The sequence below is a fragment of the Triturus cristatus genome, chromosome 11, assembly GCF_964204655.1.
Source record: "Triturus cristatus chromosome 11, aTriCri1.1, whole genome shotgun sequence".
In the NCBI taxonomy this organism is placed as follows: Eukaryota; Metazoa; Chordata; class Amphibia; order Caudata; family Salamandridae; genus Triturus; species Triturus cristatus.
This window is the reverse complement of record NC_140594.1, coordinates 579,169,087-579,187,072: the sequence shown is the minus strand read 5'-3', so window position 1 is coordinate 579,187,072 and position 17,986 is coordinate 579,169,087. Positions and strand designations below refer to the sequence as shown.

At 44.5% G+C, this 17,986-nt stretch overlaps 1 protein-coding gene across 2 annotated transcripts in view; it reads right to left on the bottom strand.

Annotated features, from left to right (window-relative positions):
- LOC146785119 (uncharacterized) overlaps positions 1 to 17,986 on the bottom strand; it is a 578,200-nt gene that overhangs the window by 458,811 nt on the left and 101,403 nt on the right. For both annotated transcript variants that reach the window (XM_085633808.1, XM_085633809.1), the window contains exons 7-10: positions 15,635 to 15,688; positions 4,194 to 4,265; positions 4,075 to 4,101; positions 2,312 to 2,356 (exon numbers count right to left, since the gene is read on the bottom strand). In XM_085633808.1, the coding sequence (XP_085489934.1) occupies positions 2,312 to 2,356; positions 4,075 to 4,101; positions 4,194 to 4,265; positions 15,635 to 15,688 (198 nt within the window). The remainder of the gene's footprint in view (positions 1 to 2,311; positions 2,357 to 4,074; positions 4,102 to 4,193; positions 4,266 to 15,634; positions 15,689 to 17,986) is intronic.

The window sequence follows — 17,986 nt, the reverse complement described above, 5'->3', positions numbered from 1 at the left end:
GTGGTCTTGTTGCTGAAGAATAGGGACAGTTGGGTGCATAGTTCCTGAGAGGGGTTACGCTGAAGGAGCTTGCTGTGGGAGGGGTGAAAGCTTTTACTATGGAAAAGATTTCTTTGGTGCTTTGGTGCTGCTTTCAAAGCAGTTGGTCAGTGTGGAGCATTTGGTGGCTCTGCTTTGCTGATAGTAGTGTCTGAGGTTCGATCTGTAGGTACTCTTGTCTGTCTCATACTGACTTTGCCTCCATCTGCTTTCAAGTTGCTTACAGTGGTGTTTGGTGAACCTGAGCTCCTCCATGTACCAGCTTGCTTATGGTTTGATTTTCGTGGCTTTGCTGGCTTTGGGAAGAGCCAGAATATCTGTGCAGGCGGTGATCCAGTCATTGAAGTTCAAGATGGATACAGAGAGTTTGTTGTAATCGAGGCTGTTGGTGTAGGAGTTTGGAACACCAGGATGCTTCTGAGATCTTGTTCCAGTCCTGTCATGAAGATTTGGTGATGGTGTTCCTGCGGTGGTTTAGGATGAGAATGTTGATGAGGGAATGGTCTAACGAGGTGATCGGTGTGACCTTCTCTACTGTGATGTTGCAGAAGCGGGTGAAGATGGAGTACAACAGATGTCTGGCGGTGTGTGCAAGTCCTTCCACTCACTGGATGAGTCGGAGGTAGGACAGGTCCTCAAAGAAGTGTTTATTTTTGGGATTGCAGTGGTCCCTCAAGTGGCAGTTGAGGTCCGGGGGAGGATGAAAGAGACGAGGATCAGTGGGCGACAAAGTCTGCAATGGTGCTGCCAAAGTTGGTGCGTGGTCTGGGAGGAAGGTAGACGAGGGTGCCACTCGCGGTATAGTTGGCGATGATGGGGAGTTTGAAGGTCAAGTGTTCCATGTTGCTGGTGGTGCTTTCTGAGGTGGTGGAGCTTTGAATAGATTCTTTGAAGCTGATAGCGAGTCAGCCCTGGGTCTGTTTGTCCTGTCTTGCGATCTTGTGTCTGGAAGATGGGAACTGCTGTGATGACAGAGGCAGATGAGGGACTAGTCAGGAAGAGCAGGTCTGTTGAGCACTCGTGTAGCAGATCCCAAATTTCAGTGGCGTGTTTATTGTGAGAGCGAGTGTTGAGGAGTATGCAGGACACGGATGGGTGTGGGGTATTGGGGGTCGGGTGTGAGCAATTGCGTGTGTATTGAGTGTGTTGGGTGTGTGAGATGCGTGGGGTGAGTGGGGTGGGTGCGGGAGGGTACAGTGAAATGACAGTGGCATCAGAGAACACACCTCGGGCAGCGAGGTGCCGCACCAGTGCTGAGTGATGTGACCAGGTTCAGGGTGCCAAGGGTTGTGGTGAAATATCGATGGGGGAAGTGTACAAGAGGAAGACCAGGGAATCTGCTGCTGGGCACAAACAGGCTTGACTTTGGCATATCTTCGGCGTGCCCCCTGTGTGCGTCCTTGCTGCGGCTTCCATTAAATAAAGAGAGTTTTGGCAGGAAACCAGTGATGTCACTGCAACCAGAGTTAAGCTTCCGTTGCCTGTCTCACTCAATGATTATACTTATTCATGTACAATTTTATGTTGTACATGGCTAGATCCTCTGTCCATTTCTCCCTTCTTCCCCTGGCCTAATATTACGGACATGTAAAATAAGGGATGAGGAGAGGTGGCTAATAAAAAGTACCTAGTACCAGCTTTCTCCCTCTCTCACTTTAAAACACATCTGTGTTCATACAATATATATGGCTTCTTTCCACACTCCCCATATACCTCCAAATGCTGTACCCCCATTCCCATTTGAAATTAAAACAGGTAGTATTCTGACACTTGCCTTACTTGCCTCAGTGCCCACCCCCACCCCATTAGGTATTAGGAAATATAATGAGCCTACAGGGCTGGGCATGCCAGTGGTATGCATGTGTCATTTCATCAAAATACCAGGGGTAGAAATGAACTTGTGTACTTTTGACTCTGATGACATCAGAGGGCTGATCTCTTGCCCAACCCACACTTAGCCCTGCAACAGCCTGTTATTTACTGCTGAAAAACTGGAGGAATGGCAAAGAGCGAAAGTACACAAAATTAACACAACTCTTAATGCGAAGTTTACTTGCTCCTGTTCCTGTTGTTGTATTTGTGGCCCTTGAGAAAATGGAAGTCAGGGGCAGTGTGGTGCACCAGAAGGCACTCTAAAGGTAGTAACTGATACCCTTTCCTATCTCTAATCTAATGGGACATTGGCAAGCCTATACAAAGTCATGGTTATCACACGGTGGGGTCCTGGGATTCAGAGCCCTCTACCTGAATGAAACTTCACAGAGAAACTCACCTTTTCACCATTAACTCCATCATATCCATTCTGGCCCAGTTCACCCTGCAGAGTGAAACAGAGAGGTCAAAGAAGAAAGCTCAGCAGTCACAAAATCTTCCAAGAAAAATTTGTAAGAGAAGCAATAAGGTTCAGTCTCGCCTTTGGGAAGTAATCAATCTACATATACCTAACACCAACAGCCAACCCTTGGGCAATTTACTACCACTTCAAATTCAGTACCACAACAGTAATGAAAATACTCGAGTTTTAATAGCATGTTAAGAATTCTAATTTTAAGATCTTTCAGTATATGCATCCATAATATCATAACATAAAGAACATGCCATTCTTAACGTTAAAAACAGTTTTTAAAAACAAATAGAGAAGTCTTACAATTGAGATCTTCCAAGTGCAGCGCAAAGCAATTTATTTACCATACATACAAAACAAAGTTGAAACAAAAAACAGGGAGGGACAAAAACAGACAACAACAATTGTCTAATCAAAATTGTTAGACAATTGTTGTTGTCTGTTTATGTCCCTGCCTATTTTTGTTTCAAATTTATTTTGTAATTATGGTATAAAATTAATTTGCACCGGACTTGGAAGAACTCAATTGTAAGATTTCTCTTTTTTTTAAAACTGTTTTTAACTTTAAGAATGGCATGTTCATTATGTTATGATATTATGGATGCAAATACTCAAAGGTCTTAAAATTTGAATTCTTAACACGCTATTAAAACTTAGCAGTTTTTAATTACTGTTGTGGTACTGGATTAATAGCGGTAGTAAATTGCCCAACGGTTGAGTGAGGAGTGAGTGTAGGGTGTATATGTGGATTGATTACTTCCCAAAGGGAGATTGAATGTATTTGCTTATAACGGTGCTCTGTCCCCATCTGCTATGGGCCTAGTCTCGTAGTTCGCAGACTTTAGAGAAGTCCATAGGCTGTTCTGCCAAAAAGATGAGGGAAGAACATGTGGGGGCTGCTGATTTTTTTTTATTAAGGTAACTGTGTTTTATAACTAGAATCAGATTCAAGGAAAATGGAGGCTTGGGTTTGCGTAGATATTAGTATTACAGAGGCTCCCATAACAGAAACTATTTCGAAGGGCATTGACATTCTGGGAAAGGCAAGGGATAAACAGGGCAAATTGTTCAACGTATCAGTACTTATGAGGAAAAATGACTTTCCAAAAGATGTTGTTGGACTGTGGAGGGTTTGTCAAAGGGGTGTTCTGACAGAAGGATATGCTTTAAAAGAGAGGGACGCGCTGATGCTGAGATGAAATGTTCTCATCTCGTGATGAGTGTTGTGGTCTCACAACAGACAGCTCCAACTTGCTTAAGATTGGATGGCTTTCGTGTCAAACTCAGTTTCCCTGCTCTTATTAGTTGCGTTCTTCCCTTTTTGTGTTTGACCCTCCCAAAGGAGCTATTGGTTTTGGTGTCAGTAGATTCGTCATTCGTCCTCTACTCAACACAGCGCTGCAGCTAACAAAACAGAGCCACGAATAAACAAAACCAATTTGCTGCATTTCAATACCTTCTAGTGGTCACTATTAAAACTGCATTGACACATAGAAAATACAACATCGATATTGACAGGCACTCAAGACTACTATAAACAAACATTGGCAAAGCCAATTGGGGCCTCTTGTTTGTAAAGGTAAGAGAAGCTGACTGGCATTGACAATGCTTCTAGTTTCTGGAATTACTGCATTTTCAGACTTTGCACCTTGCAGTCACAATGTTTCTTGGAACATATCACTTGCACATACCTGGTCTCCGGAGTATCCCTTTAGACCCTGTAGTAGACAAATGAGAAAAGAGACGGCAAATGAGAGTAATCATGGGCTGGCTAAGATTCATGGAGGGGGCAGCAGTGCTCTTACTGTACCTTGAAGCCAATCGGTCCTGAGCATCCCTGGTCCCCTCGGCTCCCAGGCAGACCCAGAGGGCCCTGCTCCCCCTGGAATGTGAAGATTAACAGAAAAACAAAGATGTTAGTTTTCTTGACAGCAAGAGCCTATGATGTGCCACCCTCTGACAGAAGAAAATAAGTTATCCTTAACTACGGTTATCCAGTATTGGTATCTTTTCATAGATTCACATGCCTTAATCCTTCCCCATCGTCGAAATGGGAGTCCCACACCATCTCGACAATGGGTAATGATTCAGGCAAGTGAATCTATGAAAGATACCCCAATACTGAAATATAAAAATAAGTTACTGACCTGTAACTATTTTTTACACAAATTGTTGTACCTCGGCACTCTAATAGTTAACATAAGAAGTCTCTGAATGAGTCTGTAACAATATTGTCACTTATAAAGCCCAATTATTCAAATATTTTTGTATGTTTACTCACAGGAAAAATACATCAAATAAACATGAATCATATGTGACTGTTTTTAATTCAAAATTGTCAAAACAGCACGTTCAAGTAACTGAGAAAGCATGAAGATGTTGTATGCTTATAACATTGTTTTTCAACAAAAGAAACAAGTACAGTTGCCAAAATAAAGGTCCTATTTCTAGAGCCTTCCAAGTGATGGCAGTTGGAAGCAGCCGACACGTGTTTCGTTACTTGCGGTAACTTTTTCAAGGCTTATTCATTATACATGTACATTTTCCATTTTGAGGGAGTAATCTCGGGTACTAAATAAAGACAGCAATGATTTTTTTATAACAATCCTAAAGTTTGCTATTTTGGAATTCCAGTTCAGTAATGTCTCATGCAACTGGAAGGTATATTGATTTTTTAGTAGATAAATCTTCTATTCTGCAAGAGTTAAAATAGGTTCGTTCGCCCCTTTGTTCTACAGCGGTTAATTGTGCAATGTTAGCCTCGTTTCCAAATATTATTGACACAGGTTATTAGTCCATCTTAGTATGATTATAAAATACGGCATGGGCTATGATATGCCCTTTTTAGAGTAGGTTGCTGTCTGAAAATGGGGCGATCCTAGTACCTCCGGGGTAGCAGCAGTTTGAGGCAATAGAGTTTATCCAGTATTGGCATCTTTCATAGATTCACATGCCTGAATCATTCTCTGTCATCGAGATGGAAGTCCCATGTGGGACTCCCATCTCAACAATGGGGAATGGTTCCCTAAGTGAATCTATGAAAGATACCCCAATACTGGATAAACTCTATTGCCTCAGACTGCTGTCAACTGTTTTTCACAAGAGTGTCCCATCAGATAAAGACAAAAGAGTACCTAACAGACAAGAAATTTCCCAGCAAAATTTCTGCTGATAAATTTTACATGGGTGACACAGTCGACCAATGGGGGTGACTGAGACAAGGCAATATACAGGTAAATAGCCAAAACATTTCTATGAAATACTAATGGGGTATTATTTTAGAAGAGAGATAGCAAACTGAGTGCAAAGCACTTATTATTTGTAAGCAGGATCTATAGGTTTACTTTCATAAGGCCTTTTGGTTATAAGATGGACTTCCCATTTACTTATATATGGAAAGCACTGCTGGCACTACACAAAATAAGGAAAAATATATTTATTGAAATTGAACCTAAAATTCATTTATAAATGGAGAAAATAAACATCAGGTGCTGTACATTATTAATCCGGAGCACAGACTTGGTCTTCCTCATGTACCCTTGATGCAGACCTGGACGGACACCAGATTTCAGAAATAAATGTGCCCCGGTCTTGACGAAAAGCATGAACACCCAAGTCTGCACCTCCACTCTGAAGAGCACAGCAGATGGAGCCACAGCTCCATCCCTTAATGCCAGTGGACTGCGCCATGGGCCTTATTACCCATGTGGAGCACTGACCTGGTCTGTGCTACTGCACGCCTTATTGTGAGTGCCTGGCACACATCAGGGCAGAGCCCCTGATTACGAAAATAATGGGCTGTCCCCATTACTGCAGTCACATGTGGAGGGGTGGTTTCAAACTCTGATTGTCACTGGAGGCCTGGACTGGCAGTATTTCAAGAGGGGTCAAAGACACATCCACTGCTAGGTGTAGTGGCACTTCGTGGCACCCACCTCCTTGGGATGGGGGGCCTGTGGGGTTCACTAGTACCCCCTCTGCCCCGTCCATGGACGGTTTTAGGGTTTTTAGGACAATGGGTGAAAATGGAATGTGCGAGGCACCTTTCATTTGCATAAAATGTGACATCATAGGAAATTACATCACAGGAAATTACATCAATTAACCCTTATTCCTCTGGCATAACTTAAACGACTTTCCAAGAAGCCACTTTCCTATCAGCAAAACAAGACAAATATAAATCTTAATAAAATAAGGACCGCTATTTCAAAGTTCTAGTAAGTGGAAATACATTATATTAGTCACTCTGGGTGGAAAACCTTAGCGCAGACCTCTATAAAACTGGTCTTTTCTCAAATGTAACTATATGTTCCCAGATCAGTGCACTATTATGTATGTGTGGATGTGGTAGTTATACAGCGCAAACCTAGCAGAAAAGCAGTGAAGTTTTGTAGTGGGTCAAAGGTAAACACCCAGTCAACATGTGATAGGAAAAGTAGCTGATTTGTGGAATGTTGTGGAAAGTTGCTTCTTGGAATGTTACTCCATCATGATGTAGTGTTCCTTAAAGAGGTGAGTTTTCCTAATTTGGAGCAGGGTGGTGGAAGTCCTTTAGGTATGACCTTTGCCTAGTATTTCACCAACATAGCCAGTATTTTCATGTCTAAACCAGGACGACATTCCTTGTCTGCAAAACATCTATGGACTGGAATGTTTACACTAATAATTAGGGACTGACATTAATTCAAGCATTCCCCCTAAACGTTTTTCTTCTTCTTAGGGAAATTCCGTAACTGCAATGAGTAAGCCCAGTCGTGGACCCCATAGCTCACTGTGCAATATAATGGCATCTTCTCCTTGCCGAGAAGACCTATCAAGGCTGAAACCAGTCTAGGATTACTATACTTCCACTGAGACATGGCTGGACTGTTGCTATCTGAGCAGGGCCAAGACTGAGTGAGCTGCATAAGGTTGGCTCGTGACAGCAGTGACACAGTGAATGGAAAACATGGACTGTAATATTGCCCAAGAAATGATCAGTGTCTGAGATTTATTCAAACATTCTTCCCATCACTTTTTGTGTTTTCGTAAGCAAAAATGTTATTAGGACGTCTTGGGATATAGCTTTCATCTGTTTTGTATGCAGACATATATATTTTCAAAAAGGTCTGGGTGCACTGAAAGTAAAAATGTAATTTTAAAACCAAAGCCCATGAAAGCTAAGTATATCAAGAAAGTAGGACATTTTAGGACTGGCTAGTTATGCTGTTCAATTTCACATTCAACTCAACCCATGTATCATGCATGGTATAAAACGTTTTATACTGCATAAATCGGGCTCCGGGTTTTATGGTATTTATTTTTTTGATATTTCTGTCCGTATTCATCCATATTTATTATTTGCTCATTTTATATGTATTTATCTGTATTTATTTTGTGTAAAGAAGAAGTTGAAATAGGTATATTTCTACATTTATGTAACAAATAACAATATATACTAACGTCACAGTGTCCAGGGGTTCTAGAAATTCCCAGTACAATGCAATTATCTGAAAATATTGATTTTGTAGAACAGCTCAAATATGTACCTCTACAGTTATTTAAACTTCTTAAGGAAATCTATTTTTGGGGTTTTTTTTAACTGCCCCTCTGTCAATCTGCAAAGTCATTGACCTGCAACGCATTGTTGACAGAAGTGACAAATTGCCCAAAAGAAGAAATACTCTCTGTATTTTTTCATATTTAAAAATAAATACAGCCAGGAAATAGATGGTTTTCTGTCTGTATTTATCTACAAAAATCTGTAAGAACTGAACACTGGGAGCCTTCTGCACAATCAATCGTTTCTAGTAAAAGCATGTGGATAGTCTTTTAGTAAAACACAAAGGAGTAGTTACTTCTTCACATAAACAAAGCTGGCTTTTGTTGAATGGACATGGCTATGCGCTATTTGAAAAGTCACTGTGTAGGAAACAGTGGGAGAGATTTTGCATGCAGGTGAACTGGGATGGGGGAAACCAACTGCAGTCTGCGGACAAGATACTTGAAAGAAATTATCATTTTAACTTAAGAAGTAATTAAAGAGATCCCTGGGACCCCCATCCCTGGGCCACACAGCACTTGCCTATGACTGCAAGTTGCAAGAGAGGAAGGGCACTCACAGCACTAAACCATCAGTGTGAGGCCCACAAGAGGGAGGCGGCCTTCCCTGGGCCTTGCAGCTCTGGGCCACCGCTGGGAGCCCTCAATGACAAGAAGCACCCTTTGCTCCTCTGTTACTATGTTCTAAAAATGAAAATAAAAATGGATTTACAGCTCACCCACACATTCCTTACGGCTCCCTTCCCTATACAGTAGCCAACTTCTCATTGTAAATTTGCAGGACTCTGCACACCTGTGGTTTCATCAAGAAGACATTCACATGGGGGTCAGAAAAAGTTGGTGAGTTCCTTTTTGGGGTTTCATGTCATAACACTATATCCTAAATCAGGGTCCTAATCTATAAAACAATGTGATATAGTTGTGAAGTCATTAACCTTGAAACAAGAAGCCATGTGTTGCATTCTTGGTTCTCCTACTTGCTCAAACGGTTTGATTTGGGGCAAATCATGTTCTCCCTGTGCCTTTGTCCCTTATCTGCCATTAGCTCCTGGGCTGACTGGCCATCTGAATGCAAAGGTTGTTAGGGCGGGCATCTGCTGGTTTAGGGTTGCTTCATTCTCAGATTTTCCATTCATCATGTTTAGCACCTGTAAAGGTAAACATTCTGAGAAAGTACCTTGATTGTTCACCTCGGGTTCAGAAGTCCTTGCTTCCAGCTACCAAGTGAACAAAAGCTGGTCCCTCGAGTTCTGTGCAGTGTTTGCTCCCAGTATCAGTGCTTGGACATGCCACTGGAAGGGGCCACTTGAGGCTTTCCAGCTGGCCTCTTTGCTTGGTTGTATGTGCATTAATGGAAAAAGATTTTCTCGAACTTCATTGCTACAATTTAAGGGAAACGTTTTTATCGAATTATGGTTTTAACATTGATTTGTTCGATTTACCGAAACCTTTTGAAAAGATTTGAAGACATGGCAATTTCTCCGCTAAGTACGCGCAGGCATTTCTTCTCACTAACAGAATCCTTTCTAGCGCTGGGAAGCCTGCGGGCAGCCATGCGCTCTACAAATCCCCTTTACATTACATTACATTACAAAGTATTTTTTTCTCGAAAAAGGCTATTTTTATCCTGTTTCAAACTATTTTCTATGTGAAGCAGAAGTTTAGAATATGATTTTTCGTCAAATCAACTGTAATTCTAACTGGAAGGCACAAGAGGGAGCAGTGTCACAAGACTTCTGTTAGCTCTGTCTGCCACACAAAAGGTAAAGTTAACCATTTGCTGACACAAATCTGCTCTAAATGTAGTGTTCCTTTTCCTTGCATTAAACAGAAAAGACCCTACTTTTGTGTTCTATTGCAGTGCCAATAATTCTGAAAAGAAATGGAAGTAAAATATATTAACTCCCAGGGTGGTAGACTGTTGTTAAGTACAGGAGAGTACATCTACAGCAGAGACAAAAGTTACAAAGAAAGTTTTCTGGAAATGCACTCAATATCAAAGGACAAACTGTTGGGGACGTGCCTGCACTGTTTTCTAAAATTGCGGGCGCTGCATGTGAACTTTATTCTTTTGTTCCAGAGGTCTATTTCTAGTGCCATTGTTTAAAAATAAACATGTTGCAACCGTTGCTTCCTTGTTTAAGATTCAATAAATCACTGAGACTAAATACTTACTGTATTGTAGTTTCGATTAAACTGTTTTCATTTAAAGGCACCTTTACATTTTCGATTTAAATGCATTTCCGTCAAAATGTTTCCACTAATTTTCGATGTTTTGTTCTAAATGGCTTTCCTTAAGTAAGGTTTTCCATGACTTCGTTTCCTCCAACATGCTTTTTATGTTTTTCAAGGAATTCACCTACTACCCTTTGCTTTACATCACCTATTGTCTAGCCTGTTTTCCTGCATCAGCTCCCTTGGTGTGAACAAAGTGGGACGTTTGGCGTCCCGCAGGAGCTCACAAAAAGATACAGGACAAAGAACTAAAATGTGGGGCAATCCAACACGCTGCCACCCTATATTGCTGGGCCTTCAAGCCCATGGTGCCCTTCCCATGGCCTCCCCGTGCTGGATCATGGCTTGTGGTACATGGGAAAGGAGCCCTAGCCTGGGTTTTGCAGTGCTAGATTATGTCTGAAAGGCCCAGGGGCAACAAACAGTAGCAGGGCACTAGTACCACAGGTCCTGGTTCAAGAAAGGCCCCCATTCCCCAGCTGGAAAATAAAATGCAGCCATAACTTGGGTGTATTGGGTCACTAACTTACTTAGGCCACTGCACTTGCTGCACTTTTGATAGCCACACCCCTGCGTGGGGGCTCACAGTCCTGGGCTTCACAGCACTGGACCATGGTTGTGAGGCCAGAGGAGTGAGGACACCTTTGGGGCCTTGCTACCCTGACACACAGCTATAAGTCTCATGGAAAAAGGGTCAGTCACTTTGCAATGCTGTAATAGGACCTAGCCAAAGCAAAGTACATACTCACCACCCCGGTCTACAGGCTGCGCAGTAAAATGAGGGCATAATTTGATTTGGGTGCCCTCGGCACCAAACATACTGTGCCCTTGAGCTTCTTCGCCTGCTGTACTGATAGCTAAGCCCTTAGAAGGGCCCCATTTATTGGGCCTCCAGTGATAGTTAAGCCATGGCTAGGAGGCCTATGGGAGAGAGGCCAGTTCTGTAGTAAAAGCCTCATGGCACTGGTGCAAGAAAGGTAAATTGGCTCACCATCTGCTGCCCGAACAGTAAAATGCGCCCATAAATTGGGCTTCACCAGTAATAGTCACACTCCTGGAAGGGGGCCCTTCCCCGGGTCTTGCAGCCATGGTTAAGTGCTGTGACGCACAGGGATGGTGGGTCTTCTTCCTTGGGCTGCGCTTAGTTGCATCAGCGCCTCCTCCAATATGTCAGAGGAGCGTCCCCCCCCTCCCCTCGCCAGCAGCAGCTGCAAACCTTGAAAAATAAAACGAGAATAACGTATGTTTATTATCGTTTTATTTTTCTTCTCCATAGCTTCAGTTCTGGGGGATGGGACCATGGGAATGACAGGCACAAGGGGGAGTGGTAGGTTCACTGTTGTCAGTGCGCATGTGGGTGTGGACGACTGTCTCAGGATGGTCAAACCGACATGCACACTGAAGCTGTCTCCGACCCGAGCTGCGTTGCCGGATTGGAAAAAGCAGGCACAGGCTCCCAGTCTCTCTGAGAGAGCAAATCCATGCCGCTCAGGCCAATCACGACACTGCTCTCATTCATGAGAGCAGTGTTAGGATTGGCCACAGGGCAGTCTGGGAAACTGTGTCTGCAGTGGAGCCAGAAGAGTGGCGATGCGGCGGGCATTCAGGTAAGATTTTTTGTTGTTGTTTTTTGTTTTGTCCCCCGCCCCTTTGCCCCGCCACCAGCCGCAACTGCATAGTTGGATTCTGGCTGTGAAATCTCAGGAAGGGGGGCCCCCTTCTCCTGGGACCCGCAGTACTAAATCACCGGTATGAGGCCCATGGTAGAGTGGAGGGCTCTTTCTCCGGTGCTTCATAGCCTCCCTGAAATCCACAGTATGGTGCGTGGGGCAGATGGGGGAGAAAGCACAGAATGTATTCTTCTAGAGAGAGACCTGTGGGGCACCATGGAGGTGAGCTGGCACGGGACCCTGGCCACTGCTCACACTGACTATGCCTAAAGCAACCTTGCTTCTGCTCTCTCTCACTGGGTGTTCTCAGGGGGCACATAAACCGTGCACCACTACCCTGGTGCACTGTTAGTGTGTCTTCCCCTGACACTTTTCCTGCTTGAATACAGTGTACCATTTTCTCATTTCAAGGGCAGCAGTAAATACATATATAGGGTAAGAAAGGGAAGGAAAAATCAACAGGTTTGTGGAAGAAGGAGTTTCTCCATACAGAGAAATATTTTCCCTGTAGAAAAAAATAATAAAAAAAGTTACGTGAAACTGCACTTGGACACAAATGTCCACTTAATAATACACTGCGTGTAAGTGAATATAAATGATTTTGTGTCAGCAACTGAGAATTGATTATATATTCCCAGAAAATGCTCAGAATCTGTGACTGCTATAGCTTCCCTGGGTTACTCCTGCAATCTTTTGTGAATTCTAAAATAATCTAAAATCTGTTCCACATCCACAACCCTGGATGAGTACATTTCTGAGTTGAATTTTAGATTCAGGCTCAACAATTCTAGACACAAGGGACCTTAAGGAGTCTGCTAATTTTGGTGTGAGGATACTGGAGGACTGGAATTTCCTATTGTGGATTGTACTCCTAAATGGGGAATAACATCATGGTCCCTGAGATGCAAGTCCTTTACTGTGTATTTTCCCCAATTCCAGTGGTGGTTGTTGGAGCTGTGCGGAATCACTTACATTCTTCACCTGCCCAGAGAATGTGTAAAGTGTCAGTGAAAGAGCTGTTAAGGATGAGGCGGGCTGGTTGAGATTGGGGGCTAGAGAAGACATGTGCCTGGCTGGGTGGAACACTGTCTGTTCTATCTGTGCTGCTGCAGGAGTCAGGCAAGGGCTATGCTGTGCTTGTAGAGGGTGGAGACCCAGTATCTCCGGTCTCGCTATTATCGGGTCTGGCGCTTGCAGACTCAATAACTCCAGGCCTGATACAGTCAGTATTGTGAGTGGCAAAATTTCACCTTGAGTTATTATCCAGGTGAAATTTCGTCATTTGTAATGAGGGTCGTAATATGAAATAGGAAGAAGTTACTTACCTTCAGTAATACTCTTTCTGATGGATACTGAATCTAACCATTGATTCCTCACCTTAGAATATGCCCTAGGCACTGGACTGGGACTCTTTTTTCATAGCAGTGCTCCTGAGTGCCTATAGGTGGCATTGTGTAGCTCCACTCTTGACTACACACTTCTCCTGAAGTGATGGAGCAGACATATTAGCGCCACCTCTGAGCCCGGATGTCAGCTTCTTATCATTTTCCCTTTCTACACCCACAGACGCTGAGTGTGAACAATCATTGGTACCAGCGAGCCGACTACTAATATGAGATCTTTTTAGATGTTAAAAAGAAGCCACTCTACAGAGCAGAGAGGTGGGAGGATGGTGAGGTATTTGCAGTTAGAAAGAATATTCCCCAGAAAGAGTGTTACCGAAGGTACAAATCTTTTTCTTCTGATGCACACTTCTAAGCAGATTTCTCACCTTACGATACCAAAGCTGTACCTCCCCAAGATGGAGGGTTTGTGGAATGGGCACAAACCAAAAAGTCTTGCAGGATGTGGACGAAATGCCCTTTGCGCCGACCCTGGCTGTCAAGGTAGTTGTGCTTCATGAATGCGTGCACTGACGCCCCCATCACAGCATGGCAAATGTCAAGGACAGGCCATCCACATGCTAATGCAATGGTAGCAACCACAGCCCTGAAGAAATAGGCTCCCAGACATTCTGGAGGCTGCTTCTCAGTCAGTGCGCAGCAGATCTAAAAACCGAGGACTATCCACCTCAACAGCATCCCTTCTGCACAGCCTTCCCTTTCTTTGCAATAGAGATCCCCACATTGTTCATTCGATGGTCCTTAGTACGGTAAATATAAAATCTTAAAGTTATTTCTGGGTCCTGCCAGTGGAGCCTCTCCTCTTTTGAAGGGAGAGGTGGAGCAAAGAACACAAGCATAGTGATAGATCGCGCAATGTGTAAGGGAGTCACAACATTTGGCAACAGTGTTACTTAAGTCCTCAACACCAACCAGTCTGAGAGAAAGGTGGTGTGGGGTGGTTGTAATGAAAGTGCCTGAAGCTCACTCACCGTTCTCTAGCACACTGGTGAAATAACAAAGCTGGGAGCGGAACTCCAGACCCCCATTGAAAGGTGTGGAAAGAAAGGAAACGATGTCACCACACAGGGGTCTGTCACTTTCAGGCTGGTGGGCAATTTAGTGTGGAGCCGCATGATGCCATCCAGCGGCGCATGGGATCACTGCAATGAAAAATGTTTCCAGATCCAGTCTGGCACCGTGGGAGTATTCTAAGGTGAGGAATCTACATGAAGAAGAAGCCATCAGAATGATTTTTCACTAAAGTTGTAATGCCCCTTCTAAAACAAAAACTTCTGCCGCTAGATCACATAATTGCATAGAGGCGCAAGAGAAGTTTGCACCTGTTTTTTGTAGTGCAAGTCCTTTTTCACAGAATTTTGTAACCTGGTTGGGTACACTGACCATGTGGCATACATTTTCCAACCACGCAATGTCATGGAGTGTTTCTCTCATTTGCGGTGTGGCCCTATACAAATGAAGCAACGCCTGTGCCCCTTTGCCATATTACCAATGGGATCTCAGGAGCACACAGGCTCGAAGGAAGGGCACTAACTGTGCCACAGGAGAAGTGATCCACAGTTAGTGCAGACCCGAATGCATCTTCTGTGATCTGTAATGGGTCCCTGGGATCCCCATTCACCTTCTGGAAGCAAGTGAAGTCACACACTGCACCCACCTGTGAAGGGAAAAGGGGATCCTTGGCCTTCTGGAAACTAAGACCGGTCTGCTACATGCTGTGATGGACAGAGCAGCAGTTTAAGTCAGCAGCTCTGTCTTTCACAGCAGCACCGCTCCCATTGCAAGCCAATTCATGCCTGGTAACTGGGAACCAGGTCTCCATCTGTCGGGCGGACCAGGACATTGAGTCCAATAACGGAATCCAACTGATGATCTAAAATTGAGCTTCAACTGCTGGTCTCCCTGCAGAGAACAACTGGCATCAGACTGCAGCGAGCAGCCTCTTCCACCTGTGCCAGAGGGCTGATCCTCCATGGAGGGCTTGAGGGAGTCTGTGCAGAGCTAGGGACTGACCTCAGGATATAGGCCTCACCCTGGCGCTGCACTTAAGGAAGTAGTCCTGTGTCTCGGATCACACCAGGCGTTCATGGCAGAGCTTGGGTCTGGCCCCACAAGACCAGCCTCAGGCTCTTGCTTCTATCATGCCTGAGGGGACACCAACATCCAGCACCACAGGTGTTTTCGACTTCAAAAGAACAAACTCTGCCTCAAGCTACACCAAACCTCGTCTAGGCCTGGGATCCCACAAAGAGTTTGCTGCAAAGAAGGGAATTACACTTCAACGTACCTGCTCACTAGCAATGACATTGGAAACATCCCCAGGCCTGATTTTATAATTCCAGAAAAGTCCATAACTTACCAAGAACAGGTGAGGAGTGAGGGTGGAAGGCATGCATACTTACATTGGCCCCGCAAGTACCGGGCTCCCCAGCTTGGCCTCTGGCTCCGGAACTTCCCTACAAGTAAAGTAAACAGAACATGGTGAAACAGAGTACTCTCTGCAAAACGAAAAGATACCAAACAAGCTGTAGCCGGATGAAGTGAAGTACACAGCGACAAGGATGTTTTTCAGTTGCATAGTATGTAATGCGAGCGACCTATTTGGAAAGAGCGAACAACACCCCCTTAAGAGTTTCAAGGCGCTGGGGGGCGGTGGGGAGATTAAATGAGCTATTGCCCAGTCAGATGATGGTGAGCTGAGCTGCAGCCGGGAACGCGAATCCCATGCGTACCGTGAACCCCACGCTCCGGAGTCGGCCACTCTGGGCGCTGTGCCAAACCTCTTCTCTGTAACTTTTGCGAAGCTATTCTGGTGCAGTCTGTGATAGGGCGTGAGGTGTAGTATGAGATGATACTAACACTGAGGCCCACAGCCTACAATGGGCTACTAATGAGGCATGCAATATGTGATGGGGCTAATACTGAGGCGTACAGTCTTTGGTGGGGCTAATATTGAGGCACACTGCCTGTGACGGGCTAATATTGAGGCAGACTGCCTGTGATGGGCTAATATTGAGGCACACTGCCTGTGACGGGCTAATATTGAGGCAGACTGCCTGTGACGGGCTAATATTGAGGCACACTGCCTGTGATGGGCTAATATTAAGGCACACTGCCTGTGACAGGCTAATATTGAGGGACACTGCCTGTGACGGGCTAATATTGAGGCACATGGCCTATGATGGGGTGATGTTAATGGGCACCGTCTGCAATGGGGAGGATATTGAGGAACACAATTTCATGAGGGTGATACTGAGGTGCACAGTTTGTGATGGAATTGATGATGAGAAGCACAGGGGGGTGTCATTGAGGTACTCACTCCGTGGTCTATTCGAGTACACAGAAAGCTGTGTCAGCACAGCTAGCTTATACAGAGGTACACCATCTATGAGGAAGATGATACAGGAGGACACGGTCAGAAATGTTGACGGAACTGAGTTTGCAATGTTAGCAATGATGCTGTGGTCCACAAAATCTTTCTCCCCAAGTCCTATACTCTCTTCCACTTCTCTCCAGACCCCGGGCAGGAAACCTGAACGTGCATCCCCAGCCAGGCCAGATGTGAGCACAGCTGCAGGCTGTTCCAAGTGCTTGGAGAACAAGCAAACTGTTTTTGACTTAAAATGCCTGACATTCTTCCCTTGAACCTTCTCAGTGCTGCCAAGCTACTCAACGCTTCATTCCTATTCAGTCCAAACAAAGCATTCTGGATTGTGTAGTTGCGTGTCTTCTAACAAAAGAAGGGAATCGCACAGGAAATCTCTGTCAGGCGCACGAGTCAAAAGTGACCTGTACTTTCCTTCTTACCCCAACCCAATGTCCTACAGAAAGTCTTACAGATCAAGATGTTATTTACTATCTCCCGGACCCAGCCAGTGACCCTAAAGCTTGCAGAGGTTGTAGGCTTTGAGCACGATGGCATGACACAAGATTATGAGCACTCCATGCAAAATTATTGAGGATTTCCTAAAAATACCCACCACCAAGAAGTTTAACTAACCAACAGTGAGCACCTAACAGTCATACAAAGGGCTTGGGCTGAGTACCTTCTCTTGAATGTCCTGGTTCACAAACCAAAGGGGCTGCGGTCAGGAATAGGATGACAGCAAACCTCCCAGTGCTTTATTTGTTAGCAAAAAAAAGGGGGTCAGGCTCAACGTTTTTAGGGGCTTGCCGCTGTACTGCAAAATGCCTGGGTTGCTGAATAATAAGGCAGCCTAGTTTTGATTCCACCTCATGCCTTTTTATTCCACCATCCAACACTGTCTGATTATTTATCACACTCTTGCGGTTCTTTTTCTGCCCCTTTCTTCCTTTCTCAATGCTGTCCTATCTTTCTCTTCTTCCTTTCTCTCTCTTTCTCTGGGTGAAAGTCTGATGATGACAAACAAGCCCTATGCAAAAAGAAAAGATGATGGACGGAATGCTGAACAAATCAAACATTCACACCCAGTCAAAGATCTGGGTTGAGTCCATCGTTTTTTTGCTTGCCATGCCCTTCCAGTTTGGAATCAGCCATAAGCAAATCAGTCTTGTAGACCATATACCTGGATGGTAGTAACACCCTACTCCACAGCCTTCCAGCCTCGATACTGATCCATCCAAAAAGACGTCCTTCACAATGCTGCATGCCTCCTAAAGGGCGTCGTGAAACATGACCACAATGCCCCTGCTCTAAGGGAATTCCATTACGTTTGTCTCGGGAGGCTCTTCGCACACCCTCTTCCAGGTCACCATCACATTGAAAGAAGAAC